Genomic DNA, 20931 nt, shown 5'->3' on the forward strand with positions numbered 1-20931 from the left:
GCTGCAGAGTGAACGAGATAGTTTCCCAATCAAGGTTTTCTTAGCTAGTCCTCACGCCCCTCCGTGGAAGAACAGGGTACTGGGTGATGAAAAAGATCCCTCGACACAACTTCACGGGCTTTTTCTCACCAATCCAGTGTTCAGCTTTCTTAAAACGTCTTCCTAGTAAGCTCTGTGATCACTGAGAAAAATCTGTGAAGATTTTGGGAGTCCTTAAAATAGTTAGGAATCCAAAAAAATAGTAAAAGCTTCTAAGTTGACCTCTCTGTCTCAAATTTAATTGACTCAACAGATTCCTTCAGAAAGCATTGGTTTTGTGGAGAGCAAATGTTTTGAGAATGATGAGGGCAATGAATGTACACATGTGCTTTACACAATTGCTGCATGTATGGATTGTGATAAGAGTTGTATGTGCCCCTAATTAAATGATTTAAAACAAACAAAATAAACCATTGGTTTGATTGGACCTTTGTTTGTTTGTTTGTTTTTTTAAGGCATCCCCATGAGGCTAAGGCAAGTATGTTACTGAGAGAATGCGTCTGCAGGAACCCACTGAATCCCAGACATGTTTACACATATTTTATTTGGAATACACCTGAGATATGGAATCCCTAGCAGCAACACTTTCTGACTTATCATCATGTAATATAACAGGAACGGGTGTCAAACATATATATACATTGCCAAAATACGTTTCATTCAAACAACAGCAACATCCCATACAAGTAAAAAAAAAAAAAGCTAAGAATTTTGGCATCAGATCATTCACTGTATAAAAATCTCAAACTCTCCACCATCAAGCTGATTCTGACTCCAAGAAGCAGTATTAGAAATTCAACCTAAGGATATCATTATACTCCTTCAGAAAAATCTACCTTATGAAAATTTGAACTTAAGCAATTGGTTAGTTTAGCTGGATAATTTGATAAGTGTGGGCAGATGACCAAATTAAAATGTTTTTCCTACCTAGTTACCTTTTAGCTGAATCAAAACTAGCCTCTCCATTGTCTATCCTAATGTTACTAAGTACAGAACAATAGATTGGAAATGACAATTTATGATGACATACGGATTTTACAATATATCCTGAGAGTTGCGGTAATTAGGGCCCCCAGTAAATAACCTCTAGTAGATCGTCATGTTTCTAGCATGACCATTTGCCTGTCAGATGCTGTTCCACTCTAGAGAGCACATTCTTCAAAGGACGGAAGGTGTGGACAGAACTGGGGGTGGGGGTGAGGAGAAGAGCATGGTTGAAAACACAATAGGAAAAGGTGGGAGACAAGATAGCGGGACCTTCCTGCTGACAGGATAATCAAGAAACCACTGCTTAGGGGCCACTCGTATTGCAATAGCGCTGAGCTCTGGGTTGAGAGTAGTCAGGGTAACAGATTTCTGAAAGTAAGATACAGCACAGGCAAAGAGAGCTTAGTAGACGGTCGATCTACTAGAAAAGAGTCAAGTCGAACCATTTGGAGGAATGTTTGCACTTGAGAACAAGGGAGAGGAGCTAGTGAAAGAGGCTGAGAATGAATAGGGAGAACAAGTAGCTATACATGCCTTCTAACGTAGTTACTGATGTCCCCAAATGCTCACTCTTAGGCATAAACCAAGAGAAATTAAGTCCACAGAATCACTTGAACACAGATGTTTACATCAGCATTATTTATAACAGGTAAAGGGTAAAAATTTCTCAAGTGTTCATCAACGGATGGAACAGATCGGCAAAATGTGATATCTTTGCACAATTTATTTTTTTTACCATTTTATTGGGGGTTCATACAATTCTTATCACAATCCATACATCCATCCATTGTGTCAAGAACATATGTACATTTGTTGCCATCCTCATTCTCAAAACATTTGCTTTCTACTTGAGCCCTTGGTATCACCTCCTCATTTTCCCCTCTTTGTATAATTTAATATCACATATCTCAGAAACATGAACACTCACTGCTGGCGAGCCTATTTCAACTCTTAGAGGCTACACATCTTTACAAAAGCAGACAGCCTCCTTTTCTCCCACAGAGTAGCTGGTAGATTTGAACTGTTACCCTTAAAGTTAGCAGCCCGGTATATAACCCACTATGCCAGCAAGGCTCTTTCAAAAACGTTGTGCTAAATGAAAGAAGCCCCTCCCTAAATATTACATACTTCTATGCAATGTCCTGCATAAGCAAATCCATAGAGACAGAGAGTAGACAGGGGTTGCCAGGACTCCGGGAGAGTAGGAACTCGGAATGATTGCTAATGGTAGCAGGTTTCTGTTGGGGGTATGGAAATAGCCTAAAATCAGATAACGATGTAGTCTCACAACTGTATGATTATGCTAAAAAACAATAAACACCTTCACTTGGAAAAATAAACAATACTGACTTGTATACTTTAAAAGGTAAATTTTATGGAAATGAAATATTTCAATAAAGTGACTGTGCATTTTTAAAAAGTAGTATGTCCAAATGTGTGCAAAATAAATGATTTTACAAACAAATGAAGTGAAGTTTTCACTGTATGACTACTGTTGCTTTTCATTGTTCAGAAAATTCTAGTCAAAGAAGGTACAATATTATAAAGACAAAAACAGATTATTATAACATACAGATGGCACTGTCTACTTTGAAAATTCAAGAGTCAACTGAAAATGTATCAGAACTAGTTTCAAGACACCCAGACCAAAATGTAGTGCTTTTCTATATATTATTAACAACCAACAGAAAAGATCCTGGAGAAAAAGCCAATCACAATTGTGTGTGTGTGTGTGTGTGTGTGTGTGTGTGTGTCCTGTGAGTAATAAAAGGACATCATTCAGAGTCTGAATGAAGACATAAATTTAACAGAAATTTGCTTTACATACAATAGATTTTTAAAATAGTAATGCAGTGGCTCTAGAATCCCTGGTGGCATAGTGGGTTATCTACGCACCGGGCTACTAACTGCAAGGTGAGCAGATGGAAACCACCAGCCGCTCTGTGGGAGAAAGAGGAGGCTTTTCCACTTCAGTCAAGGTTGACAGTCATGGAAACCCGTGGGGCAGTTGCGCTCATTACAGACAGAGTGATCTGGTGACTTCTTTGCGAACCTTTACTTCAGATTCTCTTCCATTAGTCAGCCTCCCGATCTCCTGTCCGGAAAAGGTCTAGTCCTCTCTACGGAGCCCTGGTGGCACTGTCAGGTAAATGTTGGGACCGCTGATGACAAGGTTGGTGGCTCAAATTCACCAGGCTCTACTCCGGTACAGATTGACAGCCTTGGAAACCCTAGGAACGGCTGCTGTAAATGGGAATCAACTCCTTGGGTTGACTGGCAGTGGGTTTGGGCTAAGGGAAGACCTGATGACAGCGGTTTTGTGTTTGTTTGATAACCCAAAGGTTGGCTGTTTGAAGCCCCAGCCTCTGCTTTGAAGAAAAATGGAGCTTCAGATACCCTATGGGGCCGTTATACTCTGTCCAGCAGGGCTGTTGTGAACCAGAATTGACTGGAAGGCAACAAGCTGGCTTGGTTGAGTGCAAAGTCTCTAAAACAGCACGCACACCCTTACTTAATTCTCCTTTGCCATCTGTAAGCTGTGTTTCCGAGGGGAAGTCCTCTATTTCATCCACTCCAGAGAACGCCTCTTCCATGTTCTGCTAAAGTGGCAGAGCAGTGACTCGGCCGTGTGGAATGGAAGCTCTAGCTATTTTTAAATGAGGTGAAATTCACACATAACCTCTAGCCACTATTGTAAAGCATGCAATTCCACGTCATTTCACATGTTCATAATGTGCAATCATCACCTGCATTAAGTTGCAAAACATTTTCATAACACCCAAAGCAAACTTCATACGCATTAAGCAGTCACGCACCATTCCTCCCTCTCCGCCACTCCTCGCAGTCGCCATTTTGTTTATTCTGGACATTTCATGTAAGTGGACTTCTATACTGTTGGTGTTGAAGTTTCTTTTAATGACAACTTCGTTCACTTGGCAATAATGTCTTCCGTTAAGCACATTGTAAGCTGTGTCATCAAGTCCTTCCTTTTCATGGCGGAATGAAACGCCACTGTCTGGCTGTGCCGCAAGTTGTCCGCTCACTCATCGGCTGAGGGCCAGGCGGGCGGCTCCCACCTTGTGGCTTGTTAAAGGGCGCTGCTAGGAACATGCATGCATAAATGGTTGACCACTTGCCGCAGTGCTCTAGGGAACACACCTAGGAGGAGATTTGACGGGCCGCATGGTAATGGTGTTGAAATGGATCTGAAGGGTTTCTTAAGCAGACTTTCAATCAATTCTTTTAGTTTAGATTCAGATGCAATCCTCCCAACATTTACCCAAAGGTAACTGCCATTTTCTAAACCTGTGAAAGACGGGCTTTCCATGAGCTCCATAAAGTCATTTCTGTTTCAACAATGCTGGGAATATACTCCATATTTTATTTTGGCTCTCGTGGGACTCCAGCTTCAACCTGCACTCATATAAGAGCAATTGATGGTTTGTTTCACCATCACGGCTGGCTTCCTCTGAGCTTCTTCATCATCTCTTTGCACAAATTTGATAGTCAATTTGATTCCTGTGGGTTCCATCGGGTGAACTACTGGTATATAGTCACCATATACGTTATCGAAAAATGGTAATTTCAATGAAGAAGTCGTTGGGTCTTGCAAAATTCTACCACCTAATCTCCAGTTTTTTCCTATACCAAAGACTTGTATCTTCCAACACCACTATTTCCTTTTTCACATGCCAATTGCCAATAGTTGATGACATATTTGATCAATTTTAGATTCAAGAACGGTGAAAGAATTTTTAAATATCTTCAACATTGGTTGTAATGGTTGGTGTGCAAATCTGAATAACAAATGTATTAAATGTACTTCCTTGAAGGCATAAAGATATCCTATTACAGACAGCATTGTACTTCATGACACAGCTTGAAATATTATTTTTGACGATGAATGCGAATTTGTGATTCCTGGCAGAGTGAGCCATAGGACGGTCTGCCTTAAAGTGGCTAATACCAATCCCTTTCAGCTCAGTAATGCTGAAGATGGCACCAGAGCACACACAAACCACCACCGCACAATGAACTACAGGCACGGAATGATGGCTTCCAGGAAGGGATCTGACAGGCTTTTATACTGAGGTGTCCATAAATTATACCACTGTCATTCAAATCAAATTTCAGAAAGACGTATAGGGCACAATATTCTATTTTAAATGAAAACTCATAATAAACATTTTAATACAATTCATCTACCATTCTGTGCATCCAATTTAAATGTTTCTCATGTACAATGTATTGTCGGAGATATGAACATCGAAGGATGACCTGTTTTTCGTAAGTTGATACATTTGAGAGAAAGATGTAATAATATCAAGTTAATTTTCTTATGTCTAACACTTGTATGAATGTCAAAGTACAGTTATATCCTGGAGGGCGGCAAGGTGAAATTCACAGCCTCAAATAAAATTTAAAGTACAGGCACTTGTACCATCAGTCACTGGGAAAGGGAAAGACCTGCAGACAGGAAACAGGAAGTGAACCCTAAATGAGTGGGGAGTGGAGACTCTGAGCTCTTTTCAATATGTGTCACCAGGATCAGTCTTGGAAAACTCAGTTTCTGGCAGATTTTTAAAACTGATATGGATCAAACATGGTCCTTGGCACATGGAAGCAAGCAGGGCCAGAGAAAGACATACTTGCAGTGAATTGCAAACTAAAGAGTGATGAGAATAATCCTATCATGATAGGTCTTTTTATTATCTTATTATCTTCAGAGTTTTATTGAAATGTTGTATTAAACCATAACCTTGTTATGTGCTGGGCAAGGAATAAAGTAGAAACAGCGAGTCCCAAGCAAGGGGGGGGGGGGGGGTGAGGGGTGACTGAGGGATTAGCACACCTCCCCCAAAGGAAGGCCAATTATTACTCTGATACACGACTGGAAACTCCCTTTCAGGGCCAACTTGGTAAGTTTGGAATTTCAATTCAAAAAGCGCCTTTCATTATATAAGTTTTATGTACATATTCTGTGGCCTCGGCAAGCCTTAGTTCCTTTGTCAGTAAAGTAAGAGCAACACTATCAATCTCATGAGTAGTTAAGGGTCCAACAGCATAATCCAGGTAAGAAAAACCTATGGATTTAAGTACATTTGCACTAAAACTATCTCATCTTAATAAAATATACTTTTGCCAATAAAAAATAAATACCATTTTATAATAACAAGGGATCTTTTACATTATTTACTGAATTCTCTGATCTTTAATTTTACTAATGACTTTACTAATTTTCCCACTTACTTGAGATACTATAGTGTTCTTTAAAAGCTGTATGGTATTCTTCCTTGTCTCTTCCATAATTCCAGTTATTAATCCAAGCAATGGCTATCTATATGCAAATTCTTTTCCGTGTGACATAACTTTTCCATTTGGCTGGATTGTTAACACAGTTACGACTACACATGCAAGCCCAACTAGCAGACCCCTGGCCTTACTGATGGCCAACAGTTTCTCACCTGCACTTCTCAGGTTGGGGTCCAGCCCTGGCATCTCCTTGTTCGCCTCAGGGCTGACACTATAGATGGATGCTCCCGCCTCACTGACGATACTGTGAAGGAAGAAAAGCGGGTCACCATTTGCCAAACTTCCTACCTGGGCAAAGAAAATAAATGTTTGCAACTAGGCATCAGCATAGCAGAGCTAAGTGCTCAATGTTATCAATATCCCTTAATTTCTCATTAACATAAAATGGTTAAGCAATGTTCGTTTGCTTCACATAGGAAATACACTGGCTCAAATCATGATGAAACAAATTTAGTCATTTTCTCCATCTTAACAAGGGTTAAGTTGTAGGTGAACACAAAAGATACTCTTCCAAGATGCCATCCTCAGATCATTCTTAGCTTCTTGCACAGTTCTAATTCATTACTGGATTATATGCTCGGTGTAACTCCCACCTACGCTCCTGGGGAAGGAGATCACACGTGGTCATGTGGAGGGCAGTGAGAAAGAGGGAGCGGGTGACACCGTGGCTGCAACAACGGGCTCCAGCCTGACAACAACGGTGAGGATGGTGCAGGGCCAGCAGGGCCCCCCTTCGTGCACAGGGTCACTGTGGATGGGAATCGACTCCTTGGCACCTAGTCACCACAGAACATCCAAGTGAACCTTTGATTACTCAGGAAGGCTGGAAACATACAGACATGTGTGCAGGCATGTGCATGTGTGAAATACACAAAAAGCAAGAGCCAGGAACATTGCCATGATTGTCACCTCGCTATAACTAACGACACAACTTGCAAAGGAGGGACTAGACAGGATGCTATCTTATTTCTTTCTGAAGGGTCCCAACCCATCCTTGTGTGTGTGTGTGTGTGTGTGTTATTGTTTAAAGTGAACTTGTTTGTCACAAGACTCCAAGTCCATTTCAGTTTCACTTTCCTCCTTTTTTCTTAAAGCCGCTCAGACCACTGTTTAGGTCAACCCTTCCTTCTAATGAACTCAAAGCCTTTTGTTTCAGGCAGAAGTTAAGCCATTCCATTTAATGAGTTATTCAATCAATACATCACTTAAGTCATCCAATTCCTTTCTTCTCTGCCTCCAAAGTCTTTACAAACCTCACTGGGAACCCTCTCAGCTGTTTATGTGGTGGTTGACCGTTATATGTTTTGAAACATTTAAAAATTATCATTCCTTATGACATGATAATGCAAAGAGCCATCCTCTACCCAAAGTCTACATAGTATCTCTGACTACACCACACAGCCATTGAGCCATGCAAGATTCAAAGGAATATATAAGTCATCAAATTTTTAATCCTCTTGTAGGACTCTATTTTCTCTGCTCAATATATACTTCAACAACATCAGAGAAGTGGATAGCTTTGAACTTCGTGCTCCACTGTAACAGTGAAACACCCACAAGTAGGATGCTAGAAAGCCAGAACATTAGTTTGCCCTCCTCTGCCTGGGGAGTGCTCATTTAAGCTTTGACAACCGCCAAAATAACCCACCTAGCCTTGAGAAGATTATTCCGTGGAAAGGGAAGATTTCTGCTTTGCAGGAAGATCTACTATTCTAAATTTTTCTTTTTTTTAATCATTTTATTGGGGAATGGTACAATTCTTATCACTAGCCATCCATCCATCCATTGTGTTAAGCGCATATGGTACATTTGTTGCCATCATCATTCTCAAAACATTTGCCCTCTATTTGAGTCCTTAATATCAGCAATTCTAAATTTCTTAATGAAAAATATGAATGCTTTCTAACTGAAAATTGAGGCTCCACTTATCCTCATAATCCATACCATCGTCATGATGAAGTTTACTGAGTATACACACCACACAAAATCAAGCATTTTGCATATTTTAGCTCATTTAATTTTTTATGGGGCAAGTTTTACGACACAGATCTGTACCATGTTCAAGGTCATACAGCTAGTTACTCAGCAGCTAAGGTGGATTTGAGGCCCAACCTGCTGAACTCCAAGTCTCCCCACCCTGCACAGACTTAAGTTAACCCCTAGCTAGCTGTATTGCACGCTCTCGCTCATTAAAAGGAGAACCAATTTGAGGGCAAAACAACAAATGCAATTATGCTCCTAAGAAATTATTAATTTTTAAAAGAACAGATCCATAGAAATTATTTTCACTCTTCCATGAGCTTCACTTTTAGATGAAAGTGTAAAGAAAAAGAATTTTAAAAATAATTTTATTGGGGGTTCATACAACCTTTATGAAAATCCATACATACATCAATTGTGTAAAGCACATTTGTACATTTGTTGCCCTAATCATTCTCAAAACATTTTCTCTCCATTTAAGTCCCTAGCATCAGCTGCTCATTTTTCCCCCTCCCTCCCCAATCCTCCTTCCCTCATGAACCCTTGATAATTTATAAATTATTATTTTGTCATATCTTACACTGTCCAACGTTTCCCTTCACCCACTTTTCTGTTGTCTGTACCACAGGGAGGAGGTTATATGTAGATCCTTGCAATCGGTTCCACCTTTCCACCCCACCCTCCCAGTATCGCCACTCTTACCACTGCTCCTGAAGGGATCATCTGCCCTGGATCCCCTGTGCTTCCAGTTCCTATTTGTACCAGTGTACATTCTCTGGTCTAGCCAGATTTGAACGGGAGAATTGGGATCATGATATGGGGGGGGGGGGCACAGAGAAGCATTTAGGAACTAGAGGAAAGTTGTATGTTTCACCGTTGCTACACTGCACCTTGACTGGCTTGTCTCCTCCCCGTAACCCTTACCTAAGGGGATGTCCAGTTGCCTACAAATGGGCTTTAGGTCCCTACTTCACACTCCCCCCCAATTCACAATGATATGATTTTTTTTGTTCTTTGATGCCTGATACCTCATCCCTTTGACACCTCGTGATCACACAGGCTAGTGTGCTTCTTCCAGATGGGCTTTGTTGCTTCTCAGCTAGATGGCCATTTGTTTACCTTCAAGCCTTTAAGACCTCAGACGCTACATCTTTTGATAGCCGGGCACTATCAGCTTTCTTCAACACATTTGCTTGCACACCCACTTTGTCTTCAGCGATGTGTTGGCAATGTGAGCATAATGGAATGCCAGTTGAATAGAAGAAAGTATTCTTGCATTAACGGAGTTCTTGAGTGGAGGCCCAATGTTAATGTGCTACCTTAATATACTAACCCTATCCACATATGCACATAGATCTACTTCCCCATCCTCATATATAAATATATTTACATATGTACATGCCTATATTTAGACCTCTATAAATGCCCTTTGCCGCCTAGCTCTTTCCTCTATTTCCTTTTACTTTCTGAAAGTGTAAAAATTTTATAGTGGTTACGCTTGGGGCTGCTGGGAACCACAAGCCACTTCGTGGAGAAAGAAGGGGCTTTCTATTCCTGTAAACAGTTACAGTCTTGAAAACTCACAGGGGCAGTTCTGCCTTGTCTGTAGGGGCGCTATTGGTTGTCATCAACACAATGGCAGTGAGTTTGTACTATTATGGATCTTAGTCAGAATCCAAAGCACCAGAAGGCCAAAGATGCTCTATCATTTCAGAGGCAGATTTTTAAAAGAAAAGGTAATTGTGCTTTTTTCTAGAATCAAACTCAGATGACACTTATCTTCTAGTGTACAATCACAAGACTGTCAAATAAAAGGAGAAGTGAAGAAAGCTCTTGGTGTGACAGATTCATGTAATGCTAAAATGAGCACTCGGAGTGATTTTCAGTTCCAATAGAGCCGTGTTTCTTAACCTAAGGTCCTTGGACATCTGGAGAGGAAAAACTGGATTATAAACCTTTTAACCTGCATGCAAAAATGCTTGTGCTGGTGCATTTTCTCTAGGAATGAGCATTATAATTTTCACTGGTTACTTAAAGAAATTCATGACCCCAAGTCGGCTAAGAAACCCCACCACAGGGTAAGAATATCCAGTCACCAGAAAAGAAAATGTAAGTTTTAGTAAGCAAGTCAATGCTCAATTTAACTAAGCACTTTCTAAAAAACAAGGTACCTACCTATGGAGTGTGGACTGGACCTAGTTTTAAAGAGAAAAGGATATTATTTCCTTTTCATCTACTTCAATACATTTTTTTTCTTAATTCCCCAGAGCCTCCAAACCTATAGCTATTTTAGCAAAGGAAACTTAAATGGCAAATAAAAAATTCGAATGAATTGTGGCCTTCAGCAGTTGGGTATGTGAGAATTTGCTGGGTGATTCCCTGTCTCTCAGAGGCTACAATTCCCACTAGAGTCGGGGAAACTGCTGCAAAGAAAACACTCAGACAATAAATATTCCTCCGAATACCGCACTGCCACTCCTTTTAAACAGAGCAATACAAAACAGATGTGACACACTGCACTCACAGATTTTAGATTAACATTAATATTAAATCAATACAAAATGTAGTACATTTCATATGCTCTCGTTATTGGATAGCATGGGTCCAATAAACAGCTCAGTACTAAGCACAGATCAGAAAGCTTAAATAATCTAAGTGAACAGACAAACCTCAACCCTGATTACTTCTATGTAAAACATAGAAGGACCTAAGAAGCATATGTGGTAAGAATTAAATGAAACAAATCAAACTGTTTTGGGAGAACAAACCGGGTGGGGATGATTTTTTCCAGGAGAAGCCGCTTAGGACAAAAGCCCTTACCCTTCGCCTCTCGTTTTTTTCACTCCTGTTCTGAGTTCACATACGGACATTCACCAGAAAGTACGCTAGACGCCCTAAGCCGCTTACAGCGTATTGGGAAGTTATTCCAATGATCTCTAATGTATTTTGAGGAAAACAAACACGAACTTTATATAAAATTCATCTATTAAGTATTCTATTTCACAGCATAAATTTCTCTCTGGTGTTAGCAAATTAGGCTGAAAATACTAGCAATTCGATTATTTTATGCATTTTGCCACACTACAAATAAGAAAGACCCTGAGCAGAATTCATTATCGAGAGGAAGTTTAACGGGCCCAGCTATAATTCAACTCAGGTTTCAAGATGATTACAAACCTCCGAACACCTTCAACTAGCTAGAGCTTCAGTAAACACCTACACTGATACCTATGGTATCTCCGCCTCCAACGTTTGAAAAGGACACTTCAGATCCGACTACAGCACACCAGCGCCTAAGTCAACCTGACCCTTCTCTACAACTATAGTGGCCACATGAACACTTTATCTATGTTAGAACTTTTTATTTGTAAAAAAGCACACACACTCATAATCTGAAAGGGAAAAGAAGAAGAGATGCACGAGAGCTGTAGACATTTAAAATTCATCAATGAATTTTAGCAGAAATCCCTTCACAATCAAAGGGTCAAGCTTATAAATTAAATGACTCACTTGTCAATATATTTTCTTTTGAAAGACAAAGGGAGCTTTAAAAAATAATTTTAAGAAATGGAACTGAAAGATAACTGAATTTCCCCCAGAACTCTTTGAAGGGTCTTTCTCCATATGCTGAAATTATAGTGTTTGGGCAACTTTTTACAAGTAATTTTTTAAAATTATACTGAACGTTGATGAATCTTTTAAAGCCATGTTTGCTAGTAGTTTTCTTATCTGCTCATTTTAACAGTGAGTGAGTTACAATGTCCGTTAGACGAGATTCAGTGGGGAAAGGAGGCAAAGAATTATTTTCATAGAACTGTAACTTTTCTTTTTAATGTTATTGGGTTAATAGTTTCTACCTTTATTAGCAAGGCTACATGCAAACTCTGTGTAAGTCTCCTTTCCCCTGGTTCTCAAAAATGAAAACATTCCCAGTTTGGGGGTTTTATCCCCCTGGTTTAAATATATATACCATATAGACTTGTGTATAAGACGAGTTTTTCAGCACATTTTTAATGCAGTTTTGTGGTAAAATTAGGTGCCTCGGCTGATATTCAGGTTGGCTTATACTTGAGTATATATGGTATATCTGCTTCCTGGCACATTAACATTAGAATTTAATTGAAAGTTCTCTGTTAAAAGGAAAATTCTGTTATTGAGTAAGATGAAAGAACTCTAGTGGCATATTGGGTTGCTGCTAACCACAAGGTAGGTGGTTCGAAACCACCAGCTGCTCCTTGGGAAAAAGACGAGATTTTTATTCTGCCTGGAAGCCAACAAGCAGGGTGGCTTTACTCTGTCCGAGAGTGACCCAATGAGCCCAGGACATATTTCCTAAGCTAATAAATAACACAGATGGATATGGTTTTGTCTCTTTGTTTTTAACAACGGTATACTAGAATTAAGTGCTGGCACATTTCCCTCCTTCATTCTACTCCCAAAGAATAAGTTACTATGCAAATACCTAGCTCATCTCACTAAAGCAATTTTTCTTTTTAAAAAAAGTTCTTCCCATTTTTCACTGAGAAACATACATATGGAAAGAGGTTAACATTAATCACTCTGTTTCTCAACAAGCAATACAAAGAACTGACAATGTTAAGCACAACAGATCTTAATTCTCTGCTCTGAATCCAAGACACCTGTTCAAAACTACAAAAAGTCAGCTGTTTTTCTTTTAAGGCCAGGAGATCCAGCCCCAAACAAACTCACCACAAAAAGAGGGGCTCTTGGATTTGGTGTTTAAAGGATCAGGCTTATTTTGAAAGATGCCAGAGCTATTTTAGACTGCTTTATTCAGTGCTGAATTGTCATTTCAGGAACTCTCAAAAGACCAAAGTTAATCACTTTAAAAACTAGGGTCAGGGTCATTTGATGAGATGGGAATGGAAGGAAACAAGCAAAATCACAAGCTATGAATCTGAATCGCAGGATTATTTTGGATGGTACTGTGAAAATATATACTAAAAGGTCTCAAATATAAACACATCCTCATTAAAAATCCACTGACTACTCAAAGCATGTGAAAGAAATGTTAAATTATACAAAAATTTAAACACAATTCACCATAGTGCACTTTCAAAAGATAAGAATGAAAAAAAAATCAAAATGTCTCCCATAAAAGGCTCATTCAATCTAATTTATGGTGTGATTAAAATACTGTAACATTTACATTAGGGTGTATCTTAAGAGGTGTCATGTCATTGGAGGTCACCCTACTGAGGTTGTGTTGAACCCAGGATTGACGGACCTATAGGCACAGCAAGTAGAATAAGGGTACTTGGGGCAGGGCGGGGGGTGGGGGGGGTGGGATGTGTTGGTCCAGCGGTGAAGAATGGTGGTGGTAAAAGGAAGACAATGGCAAGGAGTACAGAAAGAAAAAGAATGTTTGGGAACGGATTGTGGTAGCAATTGTACAATTCTACTTGACATGATTGAACTATGGAATGATATAGGGAATAACTCCCAATTAATAATACGTTAAACAATTAAAAAAATACTGCAGACTGTACATAAGATATGCTCTCATACAAATTATTCATATTACTTGAAAAGGTTGGCAACAAAACTGTGATATCAACCATCATAATTTTTAAAAAGACCAGAAGATTTGTAATATATTAACATTATTTACATAAAGTGACAAATAGTACTTTAGTGAAACTTCTTTAACTGCAATTTTCTTTCTTCATAATTTTCTGCAATAACTATGCATTATTTATAATCAGAGCTTAAACATTAAACATCACTTGACCAGGAAATCGGGTATTGGATAATGGCCAACATTGTTTTTTAAACTAGAACTTTCCATTAGCCTTATCTTGAACTGGAATATTACTAACATATCATTTGCTTCTGCAGGCCTCCAATATGGCCTCTAGATGATGGCGATTGATGGCATTTCCTGATTCTCTTTAGAAAAGTCATGGCAAATGCTCAATTTGCACACACCGGCCAGGTAAGAAGCAAGGGCATAAAAACTTTCTTTTACATAAAGTACATAGCCTTAACTTTTCCTTATTAATCTCTGGCCTCCTGAATCCATCATCTTTCACCATGACCAACGCACAACCAGCTCACTAGCAACAACAGAGTAAAGTGATACAGTAATATTCTAGAAATGCTTTTTTTCTGGGGGGGGAGGCATAGGAGGAGGACATTAAAGTAAAAAAGAGCAAAAATGCACTGCTTTATTTCAGTAATACCGAAGTTTACCTTGAGGCATGTAACGCCAGCACCATCTGGTGGAAGACTAGTTAGAAGCAGGCTTCAATTAACAACAACAAAACCACCCAGACAGACTCATGGGTGAGAACTGTCCTCTGCCGGAGAAAGGAGCGGGGGAGGGGGGTGTTGGGGGGACAGGGTGTTTCAGAACTGGATCACCAGGCCACGTCTCCTCTGGTGGACTTGAACCTCCAACTTTCCAGGAAGCAGCTAAATGTGTTAGCCACTTGCATTACCCAGGGAGCCCAATCTTCAATTACTGGTGGGGGGAAAACATAAATCTACCGTGCTATCTTACAGACAGTACGCACTGACCAAGGAAACTAGTCCTTGCACAGCTATGAGAAGTCTACTAAGCACGGCGCCTCCTGAGTATCTTGCAGGATGTGCAGCCTCTCACATCTTATTCAAGAGGCAGTGCTCCAAACCACTGTAGGATGGAAAGAACACTTTCCAATCACAAAAGGAACCTAACAAGGCAGGCCTGGATTAGGAAGGGCTATGCAGAATTTAAATGGGGGCTCCTTAAATTATCTGCTATCTTCTCAGCCATCAACAAAGCAAAGAAGTGTTCAACCTGAGAACGTGTCCCTGCATCACAGGTGCAGGACCTTTCACAACGACAAGGAGTGTGTCAAAGCTACAAGGTGACAAAGCACTCCTTTTCACTTCCTTTCGCTCCTCTTCTTGAGTGAGCCAATGGCAGGGATGGCAAACGAAATGGGATTTGCACATGCCATCCCAGGAAAAGGAAATCAGCAAACTGACGGGCAACCAAGACGGAGAGTGTGTCTCCTGTGTGCAGTTTCGGTCTCTCCACCGAGGTGGAAGCAACTGCTGACAAAACTGTCTCCCCAACAGGAATTATGAGCAGTTCTCCACCATCCTCCACAGGACGCATCTTTTATTCTCTCCCTCTTTCTCATCCCTTTCTTCTGTGGCTCCCCACCCCTGGCCCTTTTCAAATCCCTTCTTTAGGCCCTTTTTTCCTGTCTTGGCCTGTGACCAACATAGAGTTCTTAACAAACACTGTAGTTATGGCAAAGAACTCCGGGCCCCACCACAAGGTCCTGGTGCACAGGGGACATCAATGAAGGTAAAGGTCAAGGGTCCTCTGACGAAGGCACAGAAAAGGCTGGCTAAAAAAAAAAAAAAAGAAGAAAACAAAGTCTAAAAAACATTGGTATTGGTGATGGTACTACAAAGAGTCCATGCTCACTATTAGCAAGATACAATTACTAAGTGAGCAGGGAATAAATACTGATCTAATTTCCCAATGAAATTGCCCACTGGTCAACATCCTGAGAGGTATGATACTGCTGGTCCTCTTGCCAACCTTCATCCTCGCCCAAATATGCATTTCTCCCATTTCCTGGCATTAACTCCAAAATTGTGTCAGTTTGTATGTTCTCAATTTGTTTACTCATATAATAACTGTATGTAGTCATTCATTCTTGTTCAACTTCAATTCTATTCAGATATACATATGAGAGTTTAATAGAGCTATCATCAATAAAGCATTATTTTTAATAATTTTATTGGGGGCTCATACAACTCTTATCATAATCCATCCATCCATTGTGTCAAGCACCTCTGTACATTTGTTCAAGAAAGCATTCTTACAATGGCTCACTTAACTTACTTTTCTACCTGTTATTTTTTTAATGTTACTACATCTACAGGAATCTGTCCATTCATAAAAATGAACATCTCAGACGACTATGTTACAGATTGTGCAACTAAAACATAATGCAATGTATAACTGAATTCAATCTATAACTAAAGTCAGAATTCCAAATATGGATTTATAGGATATAGTATTATAATATTTTGCTATTTAAAAGCAAGTTCCCAATAACATAAGATGAATTAAAAAGCTTTAAGAAAGAATTAAGGGGGGTGAAGGGGGGGTGAGGGGGATCAAGAGAAATACAATTACAAAGAAAGAGAGCAGAAATATACTTTGACAAAAACTGATGCCAGTTGCATTGGCCTATAAAACTGAGTAAAGGTTGTAAAATGACAATGGTTCATGCTATATTCCCCCATATTCGTATAGTTTCAATGAACTCAGTAAATGGCAAGCAGTTATTAATTTTCATATACTATTGCCTGCTTCTCTTTTCTCCCCTCTTCTACTTTATCCTACACCACACAACCTCTACTTTTCTTTAAAGGAAAAGTCATATTCTACTCTTCAGTGTCTCCCCACCTTCAGTCAAGCGGACCCCATCTACAAAGTACAGCGAACACATTCACCAACCAGCAACATTTAAGACCAGATGGCCAATCCCATTCCAGAACAGCCTCGAACTTTAGAACTTCTTCTTGCCACCCAGACAGTATTGAGAAAATCTGGAAAGCATATGCCTCGTGTAAGAGCACTAAGCCAGGCAGCCCCTATGCTAATCGTGCTTTTAAAAGTGACTGAGCACATGGAGGGAGACAATGAGTTGCTGAGTTCAACTGGCTGGTCCATTCACTTATCTGTAGTAAGATCTTTACTTGGGGAGGAAGTCACTGCACATTTCTGGCTTTGCTATATTACACTGTGTAAATATTTAGGAAAAGTAATTCCTTTCAACGATCTAACCTTCCACTGCTGTTACGGCACATGAAGCTGTTTACGCTGTGTCCGCTAAGTCACAGCAAGCCGAAAAGAACACAGGAACTGACGAACGTAAGTGGAACACAAACATCACAATCAAAGCTTCTCATGGGGACATATCAAGAACTTGAAAGGTCGGTTTATTTTCACTCTCATTGCCCTGTAATTTTCTTTAACTCTACTAGAACAATTCTTAATTCAGACCTTTCCTATAGTTACAGGCACAGGGTAGGGTTAAACTGTACCAAAAGCTACCTAAATCTCCACTCTCCCCTTCTAGTCCTTGACCCTACAGGATCGGCCCTCAAACATGAGGGTGCCTCAGAATCAGCGGGAGGGTGTTTCAAACAGAATGCTGGACCCGTCGCTCAGTTTCCACTTCCCTGGGCAGAGAATATGCATTTCCAACAAGCTCCCCGAAACGTAGCACATACGCATTGGCCTGTGACCTGAGGTAGGCAGTTCAAAACCACTAACTGCTCAAGAGAACGATGGGGAGATTTCTACTCCCGTTAACAGTTACAGAAACTCAAAGGGGGCAGTTCTACCTTGTCCTGCAGGCTCACCAGGAGTCGCCATCGACTCGACAGCAGTGAGCTTGAGCTTTGAACAGGTTCTCGAGGGATGCTGATGGTGCTGGTCCTGAGACTGCAACCTTTTTGTTTCACGGGTGGAACAAAATGAGATGTAATTTACGTTTACGAAGTGCCTTCTTAAATGTATAATTCAATGACCCTTGTATAACTATCACCAGACTGTAATTTTTGAATATTTCTACCTAAAAATGCTCCTTTCTACGTACAGCAACCTTCAGGCATCCACTCAGCTCCTTGTGTCGTTCTCTAGTCACCTGCTCTGGACATTCATAAAATGTCACCAAACACGCCGCAGTCGCTCGGTGTCTGGTCTCTTCACATGGCCTAGGTGTAGACTGACGGGGGCTGCAGCATCAGTGCCGGCATCTCCTTCCGTCCACCTCGCAGCAACCCTACAGGGCCCAACAGAACTATGCATCTTTGGCCTCCTCTGCCCCCTGCAGAGCAGCTGGTGGGTTTAGACTATTTCCTTTTCATTAATGACAAGGATTCCATGTATGTATTTATCACATTTATTGATCTGTTCACCATTATGGTGGGTTCCAATTTTCTGACATTATGCATACTACTACTGTACACACTGCTGTAAAATTCTTGGTGAGGACATACATGTTCATTCTTCTGGGTCACATTTGCAAGAATGGAAATTCTAGATTATACAGTATGTTTATATATAATGTTCTAAAGAAATTGCCTCGGTGCTCCTCCCAAAGTGGCTGCAAGAGTTTGCATTCCCACAGCTATAAATAAGGAGCCTATGTTTATTGTTCACACTATCCACCATAATTGTTACTGTCTTGTTGATTGGAATTATTGTAGTACGTATCAAGTAGCATCTCAGACTCAGTCTTGAAGGGGAGTCTCCTAATGAAATCATAGTTAATTTATAATTCTGCAGTTACTAATGATTCTGAACATATATTCAGTATATTAAGCCTTCCTAATACTTTCTTTGGTCAGATATTCACTCAAATTTTGTTTTCATTTAATTGGCTTGTCTGTCTCTATGTTATTGAGTTACAAATGTTTTTCATCAGCTACATGATTTGAAAATATTTGCAAATCACAAGTTCTTCACTTGTGGTTCCATTCTGTTTCCCATTATCCTTTAAAGGCAATTTTAAAAATTAATTTAAAATTAACTCATATACCAGTAGAGTCTTCCTCCCTTTTGTTTTCATTTTTATCAAAGATCGACTGAATCTTAAAGTAAGGGGAACATGGCAGCTAGAGTTCAGTTCTTGTCTATTAACGTAACTTGCAACTGTTATAGAACATACTATGAAAAAATACACGGTATATTTGATTCATGTAGAGCTAGAAAATACAATCCTACATGTTTGTTACTTGTTAATTATCAACATGCATAAATCAAGTCATAAGATAAAGAAGCTTACAAGAAAACTACATTTGTTTGTGTCTTTGTAACTCTGAGGTAAGGTGCATGTTCTATAGATTGTACTCCCACAAAGGGAGGTACAGTCTTGGAAACTCACAGGACCCATTCTACCCTATCCTATAGGGTCACTATGAGTCAGAAATAACTCAATGACAGTGAGTCTAGTTTGGGATTAGTCTTCACAATCTGTGTGTCAAGCAACAACTGTGCTCATTAATAATCATTGTTTATCATGTACAATCACTTGAGAGGAAAACTGTCCAACGAGATGCCTGAGGATATAGTTCCATGTAGGATTCACAAGCTCAGTAGTGTAACTTTTAGGGCATCTTCTCACCCAATCCTTTTCTTTCGTTCTTTTTTTTGGGAGGGGAGCAATTCAAATTAACTAATATCATTAGAAATTTTCCATCAATTTAGGCTAGTCCCATCCTTGTGATATTACTGAACTTCTGATACATAATTAAAACTCAGCGTGTAAGAAAATAGGGGGAAGGGGGAAGTTTACTCGATAGAATAGTCCATTATAATTTATTCCTCAGCTTGAAAGATAAGACAGCAAGAAATAAAAATAGTCAAAGTAATAATAATGATAGATCTTTTAAACCTTCCTTAGCCAGTTAACAGTCGGGTATTAGAGGAATAAGCTCAGAGGCGTACATTCCTTGTCCTTGCTGTAGTCATGAACAGAATAAATGGCTCATGCTTGAATGCTAACCAACAGGGCGGTAGATTCAAACCCAACCAGTGGTGGGGGAAGAAAGAGCGTGTCTGGTGATGTGCTTCTGTAAAAATAAAACAAACAAACAAACACTAGGAAGCTCAGTCTGCGAGGGACCACACAAGGTCCCAGGAGTTGATCTAGGCTCAAAGGAAAGGCATCTGGTTTGGTGTCTTGTATGTACCAAGCAGCCCTTCCGTGCTGGTGCAAGAAAATGGCTCAAAGACAAAACGTGAAGAGGCTGTCTTCCTGCCCGCAGGGGTATCCAACATGTTAGCTGACGGCAGCACTCTGGAAACCTGCCACTTCTCTGTGGCCTTCCAAAGGGCAGTGAAGTTTAAGGCCTGCTGCATGTCTCACCACTGACCCGGCAAAAGTCCCGACAAGTGTCATGAACATTTCTGCATACACAAATACAAATTAGTACCATACCAAACAGGTGCGAAGTAAGTATGCCTACATAAGCACACACATACACACAGGAGAGAGAATCTTCTTCACAAACCCCTGTACTTTCTCCAAATTCAAGGAAGCATACCGCTTCAGCAATCCGTCTACCTAAGAACAGATGACCTCAACCCCTTGCAGAGACAGGGAAGAAAAAACAGTTATATCTGTCTTCATCTTGTCTGGAAATCTCAACCTTTTAGAGCAAGTACAGGCTCCAAATGGCAGGTGTCAAAATGCCTTAGCCTCTCATGTGCTGCTAGGAGGCAGGGAAAGCAGCAGGAGCATGTGGCCAGGTCAGAGCCACGGGGCAGCTGCCTAGAGGGCACATGCTGGAAAGAGCAAACCTCATACTGAGATCAACCTGGTGCCAGACACCGCTGTCAGAGCAGGGCTGTGCTGCCACAGACTGGGTGCCCAGAGAAGCATTCAACTTAAGCCTCCAAGACTGCATGCTAATCTCCTTCTACGCAGGGAAGAAAGTGGCCACGGAATTCTTTGCTTAGTCTACAAGGGGGTATTTTCTTAAGACCATTTCCCACTACTCTAAAGTAAACAACTGACCCTCCCTTATTTGCATAATACAGCATTCTGAAGCCTTTAACATGTACTAACT

The 20931-nt window shown here is 40.2% G+C and overlaps 1 protein-coding gene across 2 annotated transcripts in view; it reads right to left on the reverse strand.

Annotated features, from left to right (window-relative positions):
* Positions 1-20931, reverse strand: part of SRBD1 (S1 RNA binding domain 1) — a 263620-nt gene that overhangs the window by 121502 nt on the left and 121187 nt on the right. For both annotated transcript variants that reach the window (XM_075535621.1, XM_075535620.1), the window contains exon 15: positions 6492-6583. In XM_075535621.1, the coding sequence (XP_075391736.1) occupies positions 6492-6583 (92 nt within the window). The remainder of the gene's footprint in view (positions 1-6491; positions 6584-20931) is intronic.

The sequence above is a fragment of the Tenrec ecaudatus genome, chromosome 17, assembly GCF_050624435.1.
Source record: "Tenrec ecaudatus isolate mTenEca1 chromosome 17, mTenEca1.hap1, whole genome shotgun sequence".
Classification (NCBI taxonomy): Eukaryota; Metazoa; Chordata; class Mammalia; order Afrosoricida; family Tenrecidae; genus Tenrec; species Tenrec ecaudatus.